General features: G+C 36.2%; 1 protein-coding gene across 1 annotated transcript in view; it reads right to left on the bottom strand.

The window, feature by feature from the left end:
- Positions 1-20936, bottom strand: part of PLEKHH2 (pleckstrin homology, MyTH4 and FERM domain containing H2) — a 1501506-nt gene that overhangs the window by 143454 nt on the left and 1337116 nt on the right. Inside the window, exon 24 of the mRNA XM_044075068.1 lies at positions 12777-12918. Coding sequence (XP_043931003.1) covers positions 12777-12918 — 142 coding nt within the window. The remainder of the gene's footprint in view (positions 1-12776; positions 12919-20936) is intronic.

Raw genomic sequence — 20936 nt, 5'->3', positions numbered from 1 at the left:
AATGTATAATCATACCCTTTGATAAATCAGATATTCCTGCAAATTACAATATTGATAGCATGCCCCTAAAAGTCGAGCCATGGTGAGGGACCTAAAAACGTAGATAGACAGCAACCTAAACTTTGACCATCAGTTAGCTACAGTAGTGAGGAAATCCTTCTGTGTGGCTCAACTTATACGTAAAGGCATGGCATCAATATCAAAGAAGGTCATAGGATCATTGCCTCACCCCTCATCAAACTCATAATCAAGTACAATGCTCCCTTCTGCATGTACTTAACCAGACATTTACACCAAATGGAGCAGTCCCAGAGCTTTCTCACTAATAAAATAGAAAGTGTAAGACATATTTTATGCAGACTGACTAAAGGCCCTATCCCTCTACTCTGTCTCATATCGTTTCTTGAGAGGGGACTTATGCCTGGCCTACAGGGCATTCCATTCTCTGATCCAGCCCTGATGAAAATGTTACATATTCGCAAGAAAAATTATACAACGGTAATGCGTTCCATGGACCTGAACCTCATTTGTGACTCTAACAGATATTGCTGGTGTGACAGATTAATTTCCCAAAGGATACTTCCCCAAAGGATACTTCTATGGAATAAACTTGCCATCTTAGTAAAACAATGTATGTCCCTGACTCTCCAAAAAGAATTTGAATAAATGAATGGGGAACCATAAATTCTCCCCTAGGGGACTGCCAATGTCCCTTATGGACACAGGCAGTCTGTAAAATGAATCAGGGCTCCAAAACACACAAAGACCTACTACCCTGCTACTACCCCATCCCATATCTGGGGAATTAAGATACAAAATTGTTACATCCTGGGTATTATTGGCTAGGCTTGTAAAGGCTCCTATGAACCTATAAATGCAAACATTAGCCCTTTAATTATGAAGTTGCCTACTGTGATTATAACAATAATAAATTAAATCTTTGCAGCCTTAATCTTCAGCTTTGAAACCTTAAGTTCACATTTAAACCCTGGATAGTTGCATTAATTCTGAGTTTTCACAGTGACTTTATAATTTTCCAAAGTTGTTTTCCAATCTTCACCTCTTACATTTCAATCTTCTCAAGAGGCCAAGGATTTATTTGGAATGCAGGCTAGAGATTGCCTTCCATATCAAAGAATGATGAAAGAGTATAGACAAATAAAAAGAAATAGGAGGATCCTAAGTGAAAGACCAGTACTATTAGAGTTTTTAGTAGTATCTAGGACAAAAGCTGCTGTTAAAATGGATACTTAGTAGAGCATATAAAATATTGCACAATAACTATAAGAATCAATCAAAGGAGGTTAGAAAAGATTCAGAAGAGAGACTGGATTGGCAATTCTCCGAAGAGAAAGACTTCGGGGGGTGTATGTATGGCTCCAAACATGCAACAAAATCTAGAAAATTTAAGATCTTTGCTTGGAAGTGTTTGCATAGGTATTTTTATACTAATAGCAGACTCCAAAGAATTTTTCATCAGGTAGACTTCAAATGTTAAAGGTGTGATGGGGAAGAAAGAGATAATTGGGAATATAGTTTTGGGATTTAAATGAGTTAGCAGATTTAAAAATTTCCCCACAGACTACTCTTGAAATACTGGGTGAATAAATTGGTGTAACTAAAGAAATTATTTTTTGAGCTATGATACATAATCAAAATTGCCTAGACATAGTAAGGCCTTGCTGAGTTTATTTCTGGTGGCTGCCAAAAACAATTACTAGAAAATGGAAATCGAAGTCTAAAACAACTGTGCTAGAAGTAGTGAATATAGTAACAGAAATAAAACACTAGAAATGGGATCTTTACAAAGTGGAAGTAGGAAATTATATAGAAAAAAATGGAAATTGTGGAAACAATACATGCAGAATTGTGTTTTGGAGGAGGAATATGGTCTAATGGAAGGCAGAAATGGAATGAGCATTGTAATGTTTGACTGACAATATCTGGCTAGACTATAAGTGATGTACAATGTTTGCAACTGAAAAAAATGTCAATATGGTTTGTTTTCTTTTATATAAATGTATAATTCCTTATAAGTGGAAATTTAATTATGTTTCTTGCTTAAAAATAAGAACTGTACAACTAAAATATATTGAACTTGGGACATACAACTTGCTTGATTAATTCATTAAATTAATTCCTATTTCTGAAACTATGTATTTGCTGATAAATCCTTTTTCTGAGGGCTAACTTAATTTTTTTCAATGAAAAAAGAACTAGAGATCTGTCAGTAAGCTAACTATACCACTCTGGGTGAATTACAAGTAACTTTCCACCTTTGCTTCCAGTTAGAAATAATATTAAGGTGTTCTTATCAGTATTAATATATGAGCATTGTTTAAAAAAAAAATAAAATTTCTAAGTTGTAGCCACCTTCCTTGCTCTTTCCATGTGTACAAGTGCGTTTAGTCGACCGATGAATAACTGCATATTTGGCTGTTTCTTTGAGCAGATATTGTGTAAGAACAGGTTTTCAGTGTTGGTCTGACTGTCTTTTTATGGTATTATATACATATAAGTAAGGGAGTATGAGGCCAAAGTCCCTACATTGGGGGTGGGAGCTTGCCTTTCCCATAAAAGCTATTTTGGTGGATTGTTTTACAGTTTTGTGTATTTTGTTAGAGACTGCAGATGGAAGGACACACATACTTCCACTAACACCTCATGCCAAGCTTGTGTCTCATTGAAGGCTAGCTGACAAGCCCCAAAAATAAGCATTAACAGCCAGATAAGAAAGATCTAAGCTACAGAAGTGACAAAGGCAGTCAAGAACCTTAGATATGTCTTTTTAAAGGTGGCAAGGGTGTTTTCTTGGCTCTAAAATGCACACCTGTACTGTTTTGAGAAATACATCCACCTGGTAGACACTTTTCTAGCTCTTGCAGAAAACAATCAACCCTGGGATGAAAACAGACCTGTTAGTACCTGACACATTATGGTCCTTGTAAGTTGAAGGTTGTGTAGGGAGAAGTAAAGTAACCTATCTTACTACTACTAATGATTTTTCCAGAGTGGAAGCACAAGAGCTGGCAACATTTTCTTGTGGAAAAGAGAACCATGCCAGTCCTGGATAGCTAAAAGTATATATATTTTTTGTGCTTTCAACAGAACACTTCAGATAAGTGCCAGAAAACTTTTAAAGAAGTTTCCCCTCTTAATGGCTTGGGAGGGTAAATGGTTCTGCTGTTCAGAACGTCTGAAGTTAAGCATTGTTTGGGGAGGGAAACAGATCCCTCTCTGGCATTCATGGAAACATGAAAAGAAGGAACCAATGAGATACTCATGATCCAACTGTACTTAAAGGTGGTACTGCCCAATATTATAAATCAACAGAAAAAAAACGAACTCTCATATACTGTTACATTAGCCTCACATATGTCTGATGCATATTTACCTGATACTACTAAGACAGTTTTTTTATTTTCAGTAATAAAGACTAACCTGAAAATGACTAAGAAATAATTAAGTAGGGTACTACAATAGAAGCAGTCAGATTCTGTGAAGCTAATTTATCTGGCAATACTACAGTTGTCATGTCACCTCAACTCCACTGTGCTAACACTGCAGTGACAGAAAATGACATTAACAATGCAGTCATTATACAGCTGAAATGGAGTAACTATCTGATGAATTCACAAGTATATTTACTTTTTCTAAGAAGACACACTGTTTGCTTTTTAGTGCTTCAGGTACAGTGATGTTTCCGTGGATCAGGAAATTTAAAAGTCTGTTTACTTTTTTACCTCTCTGTACTGAGTCAAGAACTTGTTTTTACTGTAATGGGGAAATTACCATTTCCCAGCATACAGTACTCCGAAATGTGATGATAATATTAAAGGGGTGCAGCAGCATAACTCAGGCTTGTAGGAATGAGTCTTTAAATCTGTTGTTCTGTTGAGTACCTTTTTGGCGGTGTTTTCTTTTAGAGATGAGTTGTTTTTTTTTTAATTACAGTAACCTTTATTGGAAATCTGCATCCAATTCTTATACTGTGTGCAATCCTCATTACATGGTGCAGAGTTATATTCACTCCCCAATAACTGGCTAGATTCTTATGCGCACTGTTCATGTCACAGACTTCATTTCAGTTATAATCAATGGTTGCAGCCCAGAATCAGGGCCTATATATGTTCCAACTATAAACCACACTTTTACTAAATCCTGACTTTATTGCTTCACATATTAACTTTATAAAATTAAATCTCTAATGTCAAAACCCCAGTTTCAACCTATTTACAAACCTGTACCATCCTTTCTCTAACATTTGCTTTGGTCCTTTATAAAGACCATGGCCTCCATTTTCAGAAAACTAATCTGGTCTAATCCTTACTATTTGCATGTTCACTTTTTATCTGTAGCCTGACTCACTAGTACTGTTTCCCTAAAGTCTTCCAAAGGCTCCATTTATATTTCATTAACCTTTCTCCATTCTCCTGATCTATTCCTAATTCTCTACCTTTTAGTTTTGACATCAGTTGCTTGACATTTTCAAATACTTCCAATTTCTAGTTAAACATTTCTAGCCATTAACACCAATACTATTATTGACATTTGGCTGTGTCCTGATAGTCTTACTGCCTCATACCATCCTTGTGACATGTATTCCTTACTCAACTTTGCTTCACTCCTTGCCAAGTCAATCAATGCCTTTTGTAGCCTTGTTTAAAGTCCTTTAGTGATGAACAACCAAAAAAGATATGTTCCCCATGTCCCCCTTCCATTCTCCCACATCTCCAATATTTATCACCTGTGGCTGGGAACATCACACTTAATTTGAATGTGGTGTAAAAGTATCTTTTCAAACATTTTAATGTGAAGTTTCTGAACTGCCTAGATTTAGTGGCATATTCAGGGGACAAGCAACTTATCTTTAAATGCTTCTCAGTACTGGTTGGTGTGTTTCATTTGTATTCCCAGTTAAAATGCTTCTCACAAATATTGGTACCCAACCTGGCATTTCAACTATCCCTAACATTATAACCAAAGTCTTCTCTTGTTACTAGAAAGCACTTTCTGCTTGTATTCTTTGTCAAGGTCTAATGTAACTCAAACTTTAGTTTTGCCTCTTCCAATTTCAAAATATAACACAGTTTATGTCTTCTGACTCCTAGATGCCCGCAAAAGCCAACACTATTCCCCTTCCTTGTTTGTTTCTCCTGTATGAAAGTCATTCTTTTCTCCTTCTTTTCGTAAGATTTATCCTGTAGAAGAAAGGCTAACCTGATTTGGGTGGCTGTGAAATATTCTTTCATATCTGACACTCCCAACCCACCTTATTCCACTGGAAAAGTTAATTTATAACAGTGATTTCTGGCCTTTTTCCCATCCAAGAAGAACTCTTTCAATGCCTTAGTTATTGTCTCCCAAAATATCTCCAAGTAAAAAAAAGTATGCCTGTCCCCAGTACAAAAGTAGGGAAACCAACAACGTTTTCATTTCTTGAAATTTTTTACACAGTCATCATTTTTCATTGTTTTATTTCCTTAATATTTTCACCCTGGTTTCTTCCCACATCTCTTTAGCTGCCAGTGTTACATACTTTCTCAGTCAAATCCCAAGATATTTCATTCCCTCATGTCCTCATAAGTAGGGAAAGTTTTGTATTAATGCATGTGAGGGGGCATAATTAATAAGGATGGCCTTTGTTTTATTTTTATTTGTCCTGTAACCTGCAAAATCTGTATATTGTTTCAATATTCCAAATACTTCACCTTCTGGGCTAGTAATATGAACTATGAAGCATAATATCATCTGCAAATAAGGGCTATTTTATGACAGAAGCCATACTAATTGGACCCTTACACTGAGGAATTTCTAATGGTGCCTTCCATGGGCTCCATACAGAGAGCAAACAAGAGCAGGGAAAGGAGACAACCCTGTTTAATCCCCCTCCACATCTGATACATGCTTCCGATCCTGTAGATTTTCTGTTCACTAGGGCTAACAACTGTTCTGGGAATCCTAATATCACCATTATCCAAGCCATAAATCTCAATCTGAACCTATCAAATTCATTCTTAGCACCAAACCCTATTAGTAAAAGTGGGTTTAAACTATCTTCTGCATCTTTTTGAATCAAAAGTGTTCTGTTAACAATATCAAACGTCTCCCCTCCACAAAGCCCAGACATGTAGTTTTCAACAACATTGTTAAATAGCTATACCCATCCACAGTTGACAATTAAATGTCTGTCATCAAACTGACCTAAATATCAACAGCAACAACAGAAGCCAAGGCATCAAAGTATTAATTTTTAAAAAGGTGTTTTTAAACGTGTGCCCTCTTTATGACTAGCTTTATTTTCTTTTGAATAGTCAGTTAACACAGAAATCACTTCTGGGCATAAAGGTCAAATGAACTATGATGCCCACTAAGTACTTGCTACTTTTGAATTGGTATGCATGTTTAAAAGTGCATTAGTGTTTACTCTTGTGGCCATGTGCCACTTTGACAAGTACTCTAGTGAAATCTACAGGTCAATATATACACTCTCTCTCTCTCTCTGGGCATAGCTGTTACCCATGCACTCAGCCACAGGCACATTCGACTACTAACTAAAACCAAATGTTAATGCATATTTGTGGTTTTCCTGACTACTAGATGTAATTTAGGCTTAGACAAATGTTCCTACTGCACAATGTCCTTGGCTAAATGCTAGCTTTAGACAACCTTAGAAATGTCATAGATATACCCCTCTTTGTATGAGTACTATGAATGGCTGGTAAGCAGACTTAGTGTAATGTGCTAAAGGCTAACCTTATGCATCCCATAATGGTGTAGCTCACCCCCCCATTAATATTTCCGTAGCCAGTAAGCAAGCTTACTGCCTTATTAGTCCATTGTGTGTAAACTGTGATCCTAATAATCAAAAAAGTTGGCTAATCTTAGGTTGGAAGTGGAAAGAATCCTGGAAAAATCCCATAATCGAGACTGTCCTTACCACTTTTACACCAGGCTTCTGCCAGTTTCACTATTAATTCTTAATTAGTAGATATGGTTCTTCCTCCTACTTGCATTCTACATGCTGCACTTAGTTTCATACAGTCCTCCCCTACCTCTTACTTTTGAGGTGTTTAGTCACCTAACCCAACAATTACTGATAGTATAGGAACTTATACAGAATCTGCCTTACTTGCTTTAGGCCCTTCCCCACTAATTATATATACTAAATCCATGATCGCAGTACAGTGGTGCAAGGATCAAAAACCCAGTCCCCACTGTACCATGATTCAGAAAAGTAATGGCCCATACCATTCAAGCTTCCAGGTTTTTGGCAATCCGGGCTCAATGTTTAATGTTAGCTCTTTTATATATATATATATATATATATATATATAGATATATATATATATATATATATATACACACACACACACACACACACACACACACACACACACACACACACTGTTATTAATGAACCACAGTAACTAGATGACTTCAAAATTCACTGGTCACCTTTTCCCCACTGTTCTTTGGAGAAAATATACTCAAAGTCTGCACCAATCCAAAGGGCTTCCTCTTGTACTTCTCAAAATCCTTTTTCTGCAAAGTCTTCCTTGGTGGACTGGTTGCTAACAGAACTAATAAGATATCGCCATTACAGTTTCCCAGTAATAACTACTTTTAGAGTTTACAATGAAAACACTTATACGGCCAAGCTCTCTGGTTCATTTCCATGAACTGACATAGAATTATCAGACCTCTTCTGCTGGTGAAAACCTGATGCCATCGAGTGGGGTACCAGTCCTACACTGAGTAAACAAATACCACACTGGAATATCTTACAAACGTCCTGCCAGCCATGTGGCAGAAACACTTCCCCTTGCATTGTTTGAGAGCTCAGGCAGATTTTTCCCTTGGGTTTATTTTATACTAAGTTAGGAACTTAATGAAGCAAAGAGAGAAGGTAAACCTTCAAGGAAGACAAGAGGACTGGAACACATTTACAACACTCTGAAAGAACATGAAGTAAAAAAAAAAAAAACTGCAAACGTGACCTTTCTCAAAATCAAACAGATTTCACTGCTAACTAAGGAACCCCAAGTTACTAGAAACTAACAATCTAGCATGTTGAACAAAGTAAAATAAACTCTTCAAATTAAAATTATGTTGGGAAGACTGCACATAACCAGTCATTCTAGACAATGTTTTTTGTTCAGTTTCATTCTTGGCAATGCTTCCTGTTTCCAGTTTGCTGATCCATTTTCCTAGATTCTGTCTACTGCTGTACTGCAATTCTCTGGTTTCATAACTGTTCTCTAAACATCTGTTGGGTGTGTACAACTGTACAACAGAGGAAGGAAACAAGAGTTGAAGAAAACTGCTTATCACAGTGTATATCTGAAGGTTGCAATTTTAAAATGTCTAAGAAAGGAAATATATACTAAGATAAACTATCAAAATATAACCTAAGTTAATTTAAGGGAGAATTTGCTACAAGTCACAGAACCAGTAACCAGTTCTGGTGGAGGAGTAAAGCTCTAACTGCAGCCCAAGAGACCTGGGTTCAATTATTGACTTGGATGGTTGATAGAGTTGACAAAAGAAGATGAGCTTGGCCCATCCTTGGGAAGAAATGGGGGTGCAGCTGCTCACAGAATGTACCAACTCCCACTGGAGGAGGGGTTAGGATTGAAAAGATATGGCCTGGATTGGGGGACAGGATCACCAAACCACTGATTAGATGTAACCTTCACAGTGGGGTATCATGAATGTCTTCATAGTGGGGATGCTGTGGAGGAGAAAAGAAAAACTTATGGCTGCCTGAATGATGAACTTCCCCAACAGCTTTCACCTCCATGGCTATGGAGATCTCCATACTAGATGAGCTAATGTGCCGAGTCTGACGAAGTGGCATATAAGCAAATTCTTTCCCTGGGAAAGAAGTCGCTTGGCTGCTTCCATCACTTTGCTGTTTTCGGCACTGTAGTGCGATCTCGGAGTTGGTATATTTAAGTAGGGGGTGTAATCTCTGTTCTGGGTGTTCGCTCTTTTAAGTTTTCGTTGTTTTGGGGTCGATATAACAGCGTTCGATCGTCTGATCATTCGCTGTTATAATATAGACCCTTTTTATATAGGCATGACAACTAGGTCTTTAAATGAAAGGGTGAGGGAACACCTATACTGCATAAAAAAGAAAGATTCTAAGAATTCACTTTTAAAACACATTTTGAATTGTCATAGTTATAAGATTTTTTTTTCAATTCTTGAGCAAGGCTTGGTTGATATGAGGGTTGGAGACTTTAAGAATTTTTAGAACAGAGGGAGGCCCTTTGGCAACTGAGATTAAATTCTGATAAAATGGCATGGCTCAATGATAATAGTTAATATAACGTGTTTTTTGAAGAAATCAGAGATTGCATGCAAATAAGGAGTGCGGGAATTATTTTAGAATTGGTATGATGTGTTATTTCTAGAATGAAATGTTTTTATAGATTTTTATTATGTTTAATTTTTTCTATTTTTTAATTGGTTGGTTCAGTTATTTAAGCATGTAATGAGTGAATTATGAGTATTCTGAAGAAGTCTGAGGACAAAAGTGTTTAATAAAGATTTTGATGCACTAGATTGACTGTCTTGCTTCACCATTAGTTCCAGTTTTTAAGTGCATCTTAATAAAACCAATTTCCACGTCTGTCACAATTTAACAGGCACAAATCATGCTCCACATATGTTTAAAGGCATACACCCCCACACAAGATGGACCTTACACAAATTAAAAGCATATATCCCACAAAAGATGGACCTCACACACATTTAAGGCATATATGCCACACAAGATGGACCTCACACATTAAAGGCATACACCCCAAACAAGATGGACCTCACACACATTTAAGTCATACACTGCACACAAGATGGACCTCACACACATTTAAGGCATACACCACATACAAGATGGAACTCACACACACACACACACACATTAAAGGCATACAAACCACACAAGATGAACCTCACACACATTAAAGGCATACAACCCACACAAGATGGACCTCACACACATTTAAGGCATATACACCATACAAGATGCTACTCTCTCTTAATATGGAATGCAAAATCCTGAAATTTTAAACTGCTAAACTTTACAATGTTAAACTCAAAATATCTACTAACAGCAGATATGTACTACATTTGTATACCGTGTCAGAACACAGCCAATCAACAAGCCTAATTTTTTTAGTGAAAATTGGAAATGAGCACTAGCATGGGTACTGCAAAGGTGACATATCCATCTCTGCACATGTACTGGAGTAAGTATCTCTGCTTCAACATTTCAACATTTTCATACTGTACAGTCAGTATTACAGCTTTCAGTATTTTGCCTTTCAGTCAGCTGGCATGGACCTGTATAACAACCTGTATAATATAACACATATGTAGTTCAAAAAGTCAACTTAAACATAACAGAACAGAGATAAATTATATTTGAAAAAAGATAAATTATATTTACTCAATACATGAGCAACATAAGTTGAAATTAAGTAATGCCATTGCAAAATCAATAAACGTTTTGAGACACAGAATGATAAAAGTCAAAGATACTTAACTATATATATGCAGGGATAACCAAACAAACAGCTAAATGTTGCTTTCATTCATAATAAAGAGTGAGCACCCACTCATGCTATTCCAGACAATACAATGTTTCAAACAACATCTCTTTTCTATATCAGACATCATTGTGTGGCTCCACATAAAAGCAAAGCAAACAATTCTGGCAAATTACCTTTTAATACAGGGGTTATTTAAAAGGCAAAAAATATCTGAACTATGCTGCTAACTGCAGTCATTTATCAATGCACATCTGTTGCTTCTGTCCACAATCATATCCAACAGTAAGAAAACAAATCCATCTGAACACAGGGGTTGGCTCCAATGATAACAAAACTTCAACTTGGCTAAAGAATATGTCAGTACAGAAATGGCAACCAACCACTCACTATACCCAGACAAAGTCATACTCACTGCAAATGTCCGTGCTATAACAGACAGAATATTATCCAAAAACAAAGTGTTGTAGATAAGATGATCCACCAAACACAGGGCATACAGTTCCAATTCTGTTGAATGCAGTCATTTAATAGCAAAACAAAAACTATTTACAGTAAATATGCGATCCCCAACCCCCTCCCCCTCCAAAATAAAGGACTTGATTTTAGTTAAACAGCTACTGTAGAAATTGCAGTCTAAACTTGTAATCTGGTACAAAATGATAAAACATATTGGCTAGAGATCCTTTAGGACTCACATCTGTACAGACCCGCACAAACCTCCAGTAACCAACTAGCTGCACACCTACGTAATACACTGTACTATATACCTATAAAATAAAAACTATGGGGAATAAGCTTAAAGTTTTGATAAATCATTTCATAAGTGATACACCAACTTGTATGTTGATGGACTATTGGCATAATCAGGAATGTGAAATGAAAATAAACAATGGGTAAGAACACATGAGATATAATATAAATAATGTAAAAGCATTTGTAGAATGCAAGAAACTTACAAATCAAGTTTTAATAAGACAGTTTAAAATCTACCAGTAAAAACTTTCACCTCACAACTGGAGACTTATTCAGACTGATAGAAAATCATTTTCAAAACTAGTGAAATATATCGTTATGTGAGCAAAACATTACATGATAACCTTTTTTCATCACCATAACCATATTATATGTAAAAAACATAAAAATGAGTTAATTGTCTTAATCTGTTTTTTTTTTCAAAACAGCTTTAAAATTAATATTATCATTTAGTGCTAGAAAACATCCTTACTGACAAAATCAAAAACATAAAATAAAAGAATGTTTAGTTTATCTGACTGAGCTTGCATAATTCTGTCAATAAATGCATTTGTAAAGGCTTGTCTTTGTGTGCCCAATATAAAAGGCATCACAAGTAAGGCACAAGGCTGCATAAACATATCCTTTTGACTGAGTGATTACACCAAAAAGGGATAGAAAATTTAAAACAAATCTACAATATTCGTAATCATTACAAGCAAACACCCTCCTTATTTTCTTTCTACTTCCTAATATTTTTAACATTGCTTTCTAAAATGTCTGACATTACAATTCTTCGTATTATAAAAACAAGTTTATCTCCCAAAATACTATTTATATCTGCACTGTCATGAAAATCTTCCAGTTACCACAAGTTATCTATGATACCAAGTATACCTAAGCTGAACATGAACACAAAACACATTTCTCATTTGGTGTTATCAACTTTGAGACTGCATTCTCATCTGAAAATAACAAAATATGAAGATACTCCCTGTTTAACTTCCCTAGAGCACTTATCAAGTAATGCTGTAGGGTATCATCTTGCTAAAGACTTTCATTTCAAATTTTTCATTTCCAAATAAAACATATAATTAACTATAAGCCTACAGATGTACACCATCTATCCTTCTGCAATATTGTGCTTAACATATAATGAATGTATATTTTAAAAATCGAAATAAGAATTATAAATACTTTGTTATAGTATATGCAAGTACTCTTCAACAGGTACTTAGAAATAGTAATAGTCCATCTATTTCAAGAATTCAGAAGGATCCTAATGTGATTTCAGTTGGATATTTATGCATAATTTAGCTAGAGTCAAACTACACATGCATGTGACTATGTTTTTGATCTCAATCGACAAAATAACTGAAAAGCTTTGCTACAGAAATAAACTTCATTATGCTTAGTATGTGTTACTTAAACACCTAAAGACACAGATTTAAAAAAAAAAACAGACAAGTGTGACATAATCTGTACCTGGGCTAATAGTGCTGCCATTTCTAATGCCAAGTCCTTGGTTACTGGAAATTGACCACTTACAATCTGATCACTGATCTGAAACATCAGGAGCAGCTTCTCCCGCTCTGTCTCTCCACGAGCCTGCATGGAGAAATAAAGCCTGAAAAGATATGACAAAATGTTAATAAATATATTCATAGTAAATGGATTTCACTTCTTGATTCATCTTCTGAAATGGCTGCCTGCTGTTCCTTCTTCTGAACCACAGAAAACCACTGTAGAATTTAAATGAATTAGCAAATGAAAGGTGTTTTTAAAATAATTTCTTTTGTTGGACATCTGGTATTGAAACTTTCACAGAATATTTACGTCAAAATACAATCCAGATTCTCAGAATTTTTTTAGGCAAAATAAAGTGGTAAAAATTTACTTTTTAAAATGTTAAGAGTATTCCACTGAATTTTGGTCTCTGAAACTCATCTGAGAGTACAATAATCTGAAAATCCGTATCTTTAACAGTATTTGAATGAAAATCAAGAAATGGTTGCAGAACTGTAGTTTCTTAAAGACATCAGTTGTAGGAGACTTGCACTTTCTACTCTTTTCTGTGAGAAAGTATTCTGTTACTAGATGCTTCTTCATGTGCCATCGTAATCTGGTTACATTAGGATTTGGTTAAATACTTTATAATGCATCTAAATCCTCCCCACCACCTCTGTGAAGCAAAATATTATTTTATAACAGTCTAACCCCCACACACACCCGTAGATACCTCTGACTCTTACTTGTACTTCCTACCATGCGACTTCTTGCACTACATCACCTACCCTATCCAGATGATGTGTGGCACATCCATACAATATTTCATATCTTCCTTCTCTCCTCCAACTTATGCATTCCTAGCACTCTGAACCTTTTCTCATGATCTACATGTTATCCACCAATCCCAACAGAGATGTGCACACTCTAGCATTTTTTTTGCATCAAACCTGTTGTCACCTATAAAGCCACCTTGCAGATTTTGCAAGGTCACAATAAAATGAATTATCCACCCTTTAGTATTCCATTAGTTACCAGTATCCTTTGTAACAGTCCCTCATTAACCATTACCTGCTGTCTAGTGTGAGGTACTTGCTTGCTTATTTATTCTATATTATTTTCATCTTGATAAGCAGGGTAGAGCATTGATCACATGTGATTAATTTCAGGCACAGCCTGGAGATTACACAAGTTTAAAGTACAAAGTGAAAAAGAGAACAAAGACATTTTAGAGAGATATACAACAAAAGTATAACAAACTTAAGAAGTAAGTAAAAATTAGATAACAAAAGATATACGACTGTCTACACATCTACAGATTTCTGCAATATTTTAATTTACAAAGCAGTGAACATGTACAGAATGTTGAAAACACAAACACAGATACAAAGAATTGGGATATAATAGGACAAATATATGAGTTAGCCAATTCCCCATCCTCCTCATTACTTAAGGGTCTCATTTCTAAAGTAGTCCCAAAATCACATGCTGCTATTTGAGTTCCCTAGTCAGTGCTGACTCCTCTGTGGATTGCTGGTCTAAAGTTTCTTCTTCAAACACTATTTCATTAGACCACCCATTGGATGCCAAAAATTAACACACATCCCTCCACAATCTCTTTTTCTGATTTTATGCATGGGTTTAGGGTGTCACCTTAACAGTGACAATCATCTAGAGCCTAGGTTCGCACCACGGGTCTATGTTAAAACAAAGAAAAGAATAAATATCGAAAGTTTGGATGAGCAAAAACGCATATGATCGACATCAATATTGTGAGATCACGGTACAGTGAAGATCGGAAAGTAGCAGACTCCAAATCTGACTTCAAACCAGTGACAAGTGGAGTACCACAGGGTTCAGTCCTGGGTCCTCTCCTGTTTGGTATCTACTTCTCTGAAGTACAGGCTAACAGAGAAGGTCTTTGGCTAATGAAGTTCGCAGATGACTGCAAACTAGGAGCCATAATCGAAACTCCTAACGATGTGGACATCCTACAAAAGGGCCTCACTGAGACAGATGCCTGGTGTCAAAGCCATGGCCTCAAGCTCAATGCCAAAAAGTGCATTGTCATCCCCTTTGGTAAAAACTCTGTACCCATGAACTACAACATAGGTGGTAGTATACTTAACACCGAAAGGGTGATATGAGACCTTGGGACACAGGTGGACAGTAGTCTCTCCTTTGATAATCACATCGCCACAGTAGTCAGGAAATCCTTCTATGTGGCACACCTCATCACAAAAGGTTTCTCATCCAGAAAAAAAGAGGTCATTGTTCCCCTCTACTCATCACTCATTAGACCCATTATAGAGTACAACGCCCCTTTTGGTATGTACCTCACAAGACATCTACAAGAACTGGAAAGACCACAGAAATACCTCACAAAGAGGACTACCAGACTCTAACAGATGCCCTACACAGACCATCTCAAATAACTCCAGCTTTACTCTGTTGCATATCACCTACTCAGAGGTGATTTCTGCCTAACATACAAAGCTATGTCAAACCCAGAGCTGTTGGACATGCTCCACTTAAAGAAATCCCAATCCCTCCGAGCTACATGCTCTAGGGACCTAAACCTTGTCACCACAATAAACAGAACATGCAGGAGGGATAGATTCCTGTTCCAGAGACTTCCCATACTCTGGAATAAACTACCTATCTATATCAAACAAAGCTCCTCATTAGCACTCTTCAAGAAAAATCTCGATGATTGGATGATAAATAGGAAATTCATCCCGGGGATCACCTCTGTGGCTCTGCTCGACAGTGGCACAGGAAAATAATTTTCTTGGGTGGCAAAAGCCAGGGAACTTTTTTGGCTGGGCTTGTATAGGCCACAGGGCCAATAGCCGAGTACCTACCTATGAACCTATAAAATTTGCCCTTTCCTCACTGCAGTGCGATCTCGGAGTTGGAATATATTTTTAAGGGGAGGTGCGATTTCGATCAGATGCGTTTTCGCTCATTCGAGTGTTCGATATTTATTCTTTTCGTTGTTTTAACATAGACCTCACAACACCAGGTGGCTAACCCTGCCATCACCATTAGGCCATACCACAAACAATCACATGCACGCTCACACCTGTGGCCAATTTAATGTGTCCAATCCATCTACTGCATGTCTTTGGAATGTGGGAGGAAACTGGAGCACCCGGAGGAAACCCACACAAACATAGGAAGGACATGCAGACTCTGTAGAGAAGACACTCCAGCCAAGAACCTCTTGTTATGAGGTGACATCTCTATCTACTGCACCACTGTGCCATACTTAAAAAAATAAATAAATAAATTAACACACAAAGTCATATAGAATTTCGCACTCCATGCAAATCCTGAAATCTGACTGATTAACCAGTAGAGAGTTCAGAGTGGAACATTTGTTTTCTGCCTTTAAACATATCACAAATGTGCCACTGCAACTGAGAAAGAAATATGTTATCTGATGAATGTTCTACTTTTGTACAGTGTGTATTTCAAATTAGATATTTATAGACGTTTGGTTACTCATAGAACAAAACTAATTAGTGCACAAAGTGACAGCTCATACCACATTTCTACCATATAGTCATGCTGTTTGTGCCCAGAAAGTTACCAGAGTAACAAATATTTGTTACAAAACCAAATCAAATGCACTGGCAGAGAAGTATAAAGAAACTGGTAGAGAGGAAGGAATACATACAGAAATTAATAACATAGAATAAAGTTAGAAAATCAGATTGCAACATTTTCCTGATAGGAAACAATACTGCCTATTGCACATATAAGAAGTTCAAAAGGTTGCTGTGTACCTGCAGAACAATAAGATAAAAGGAACTTCAAACATGTACACTGAGTACATGACTAAGAATCAAACAGCTCCATCAAAAGCAGAGAAATAGTGATTTAACTAAGTCAGGAGCCAGTGTGAGTTATGAAAAAAAGGAAAATCATGTTTAGAGCCTTCTGGTGTTTCATACAGACAAACAGGCATACTGTCTAAAGCCACAACTGCAAACGCAGCTGGCTAAATTTAGACAATAATTACTAAACAGTGCTAGACATTAAAAATAAAGCAGTACTAGACATTACAAATGAAGCAATACAAACAGCACTACTATTACATATGGAGGAGAAACACATTAAACAATACATGAGTCAATGTCAGATATGGGAGATTTATTTTTTTTTATTTATTTTATTTTACATTTGTTGACCTGATAACATATAGCACAAAAAGTGCATCTGTTCAAGTTATCTTTGAAGCAATGAGTTTGCAATGAATTAACACATTTGCCATGCACTACAAGTTGGATGATAAATCTCAAGTAAGACCTGTTTTGCAAGTAATATCCTCCAGGGGCTGCTTTAACATCCTTATACTTTCCAGAAGAAATTCAAGAATGCTACTTGGTATAGTACCTACGCATTCTGGAATCACTGCTGCAATCCTTTTTAATGAAACATGATACAACTGAGCAAGACACTTAACAGAAGATCTATAAAGGTGGGAAAGAAAAGAATACTGCAGCATTCAATAAACGGATCCCTCTTCTCCCTGGTTATTTTTGCATATAGTGCACATAGCTAGTTTTGTGATATGCTGTTGAGGGTTTCACAAGAGACACACTTTGGTAAGTCTTCTGACAGAAGCATAGTGTCCCACTCAGGGCTTGCTCACTTTTATTTATTTGACATTTTTTATCCCATTTTCAGTGGAGGCCCAGGGAGAAAAGCTACGTATTGACATAATAAAAGTTACTACAAAGCCTGATACAGAAGAATGACATATTAGTTAAGTAAAACTTCAGCTTCAACTCGCATAGTAAGAACCTATATACACTGCAAATATTTGGACAGTGATAACAAGCTGAAAAAGAACACTGTCAATAGAGTATTTACAAGTTGTAGTTCATACAGATGACATTAAACACACTGAGTATACTCTTTGGAACACAGATGACTATATAATATAGCCTAGGCAAAAATATATTTTAGTTGTTTAAGAAATAGATTTTACTAATTCCTTCTCTCTGAACATTGTCAAGAGTATGCTGGTTCTAAGAAGAATTGAGAAGCGTGAGATTCCATTTATTTTAAATTGTTGCCAAAAGACTAACAGACTGACACCAGTAGCATCCGTTGGACTAACAAAGGCTCTCTCACAGAGGCAAGAACCTCTGCAAAATTCTGTACCATTTAAAGGTACATACCACTGGATCTAAATAATTTGTTTGATTAACAGTACATCAAACAATTATATTTTTAAACTCAATACCAGAAACTCAAAAGGTGTCGTCAAACTCGGCAAAACCCTTAAAGTAAAATAAAATAAAATTGCTTTTTACAGGGGGCAAGTCCTCCCTGCACCCCACACCCCTGATACTTAGCTCTAAGATTATTTTCCTACTTAATGTTGATCTTGGCAAAAATGCACACCACACAGAAACAGACAATATAAGTGAATGCAGCATATGCATTCACTTACCCTGAAAAACATACAACCCTGCAAAGAGTCACACCCTTTGCAACATTCAGCTAAATATTTTTTGAATTAATGCTGCAAAGTGAAATTTAACTAAAGCAGGATTGGAATAATGAAAGGAACCCAGACCATTTTATAGCAAATACTGTAGTGCTCCTTAGTGAAAAAGAAAACATTTTAAATCACTGGAACTAACAAAGACTCACTCACAGTAGCAGATACTTCTGGAAACTTCTGTACATAAAACCATTTTGTAACAAATGTTGAAGTACTCCTCAATGAAAGATAAAATATTTTATACAGCCAAATTTTATTTCAGTAAGAAGGGATGATATACTTCACAATATTTTCCAAACGGCTCCCTATCGCAATTGCAAGACCCAATACTACAACATAACACAACCTTGGACTTGGATATATCCCTGCAAATTCCCTGTAAGTCATAGGATCACGATTATGGTTCTCAGAAATATGAAAGTCACTCCTCCAGACAAGCATAATCCACATATTACTAAACTGTAACTCTACCTTAATGAAATGTCATAAGCATGAATAGTTAATTTTATTCGTTTTATTTTTCTGTTATCCAAGTGAGTCTTATACCCAAGTATCTCTTTTTAGGAGGCACTCAAAAGGACTAGCTGAGGAAGAGTCAACCTTATAATGGAAAGAAGTATAAGAAGGGCTGTTTAGCTTCAAATGAGAAACATTAAATTCACTTCTCTGTTTTTTTTTTTGTTTTTTTTTAAGCAAAGTCTGTTGAGTTTTGAAGGAAGCAGCAAACTGAGTTGTTTTACAACTCCAAATGAAATAAACTAAATTTGTTGTTTATTTTTTACAACCTCATTACATCCGAGTGATACCTACAGGTGCATCTGCAGTTAACTCCTACTGACAGCTCTAGGCATCAGATATTGCTTGTTCATATTTGCATCAATAATTCCAAAACCATGCTATGTACAAGGTTTTAAAAGATTTCATCTTAAAGCTTACACAATGTCAAACTCTACTGTATTAATATTTGACCTCTGTCTAGTGCAGGCTATTAGGCTTTAATGGTTGTTTTTATGATATTTATATATATAGATATAATTTTCACATTTTTCAAAATATATCTATAGAGATATAATTTTCACATTTTTCAAAATATCTCAAAAACCAAATAATACAGACATAACTCATTAGTCTCTTATGAAAGCTCTCAGCTAAATGAATAAAATGCTACTGACAGTATGTGTAACTTGAGTGGTTGCTGAGATATTGTATGTTTACAAAATATTATAAATGTAATAGCTACTGTGTTTACTATGACTTATAAAATCCAGTTTAAGACCTAGAACCTAAAGAATACTACCACTATAAAAATAGTTTGTTCTGAAGAGTTTGCCATTTATATGTCTTTCATAATTCCTATGGTTCCAGAGATATGAACATTTGTTTTAAATGTGAAGACATAATTTGATTCTGTCAAAAGGCTTAAGGTCCGACCACTGGAAGTTTCAGAGCAATCCTTCGGAGCTTCAATGGGGTTTGCAGACTTGTGAGTTAATTATTTATTAAGAAACTTCTTTGTCTGAAGTTAAGATATTGTTGTTGTGCTGACTAGTTGACTGTACACTTAGATTCATAGATATTGCAGACAATTTATGATAATTGGTGCACATTTGAACATCGTTACACATTTGGGGCGAATTATGTAAAATGTGTTACTGTAGGGTGGGAGTCAGAAATGGCCTCTATTCATCAAACAAGGAGCACCAAAGTGGCTGTACAGTTTTCAGTATATGCTGTGTATGTTTCACATACTGAATCATATTGATCTCGCTCACCCCAATGTGTCATGGTGAGCAGCACTACAGAATTTTAACCTTATCCACAAACTGTGTGGCCTCGGATGAACTTCTAAATGGCAAAGTAAACATACACAAGAACATGTTACTGTGATCGTTGAGTCATAACCCTCACTCCCCTAACAAGTGTAACAAATACACTGCTTGAGGAGCTGCACTTTTCTTCTATAATCAGTGCATAGCATGTTGTTATGATCTATGAGCAATTTCTTATTTCTTTCTTCATTATTCTATTGTCTGTCCTTCATGCCATACCTCTGAGCTGTCCTTGATTTTGCCACATAGTTTTGCCCTGTCTCTTGTAACATTTCTGGTCTCATGGTAACCCACTGAGGATGACAGTCAGTCAGTACTGAGAGACATTACAGCTTTATAGTTTTTATTGTGCAGACATGTCGCTACAAAACCTAAAACTCTCCAGCAGAAAAGATGTAATCTAGTATACCAGACAGATAAAAGCACTTAAACACATTGGATTAAATGTTGCTTATTTTCTGCTGGAGTGTTTTTTGTTTTGCTTTTGGTTTATTTACACATCGGACAGATTTCAGTTCAATACAAACTTGCAGTTCTATTAACTATGTAAGTGAATTACAGTAATATTTAAAGAAATACGTTGATTTTGGGCCTTTGTCATCTCCATTGCTACTGGCTTTGCCCCTGATTCTTCATCAAAGAAGTCAAGAACTTTGTCTCCCTGATTCTTGAGCAAAGAAGTTGCAAACTTTTCCTCATACTGTGTGTGTGTGTGTGTGTGTGTGTGTGTGTGTGTGTGTGTGTGTGTGTGTGTGTGTGTGTGTGACATTATCCATCATGTATGCAGTA

This window comes from Protopterus annectens, chromosome 6.part0 (assembly GCF_019279795.1).
Source record: "Protopterus annectens isolate FY-2018-M chromosome 6.part0, PAN1.0, whole genome shotgun sequence".
NCBI classification, from domain to species: Eukaryota; Metazoa; Chordata; order Ceratodontiformes; family Protopteridae; genus Protopterus; species Protopterus annectens.
Note: the sequence above shows the minus strand (reverse complement) of the source record. Positions and strands in the feature narration are given on the sequence as shown.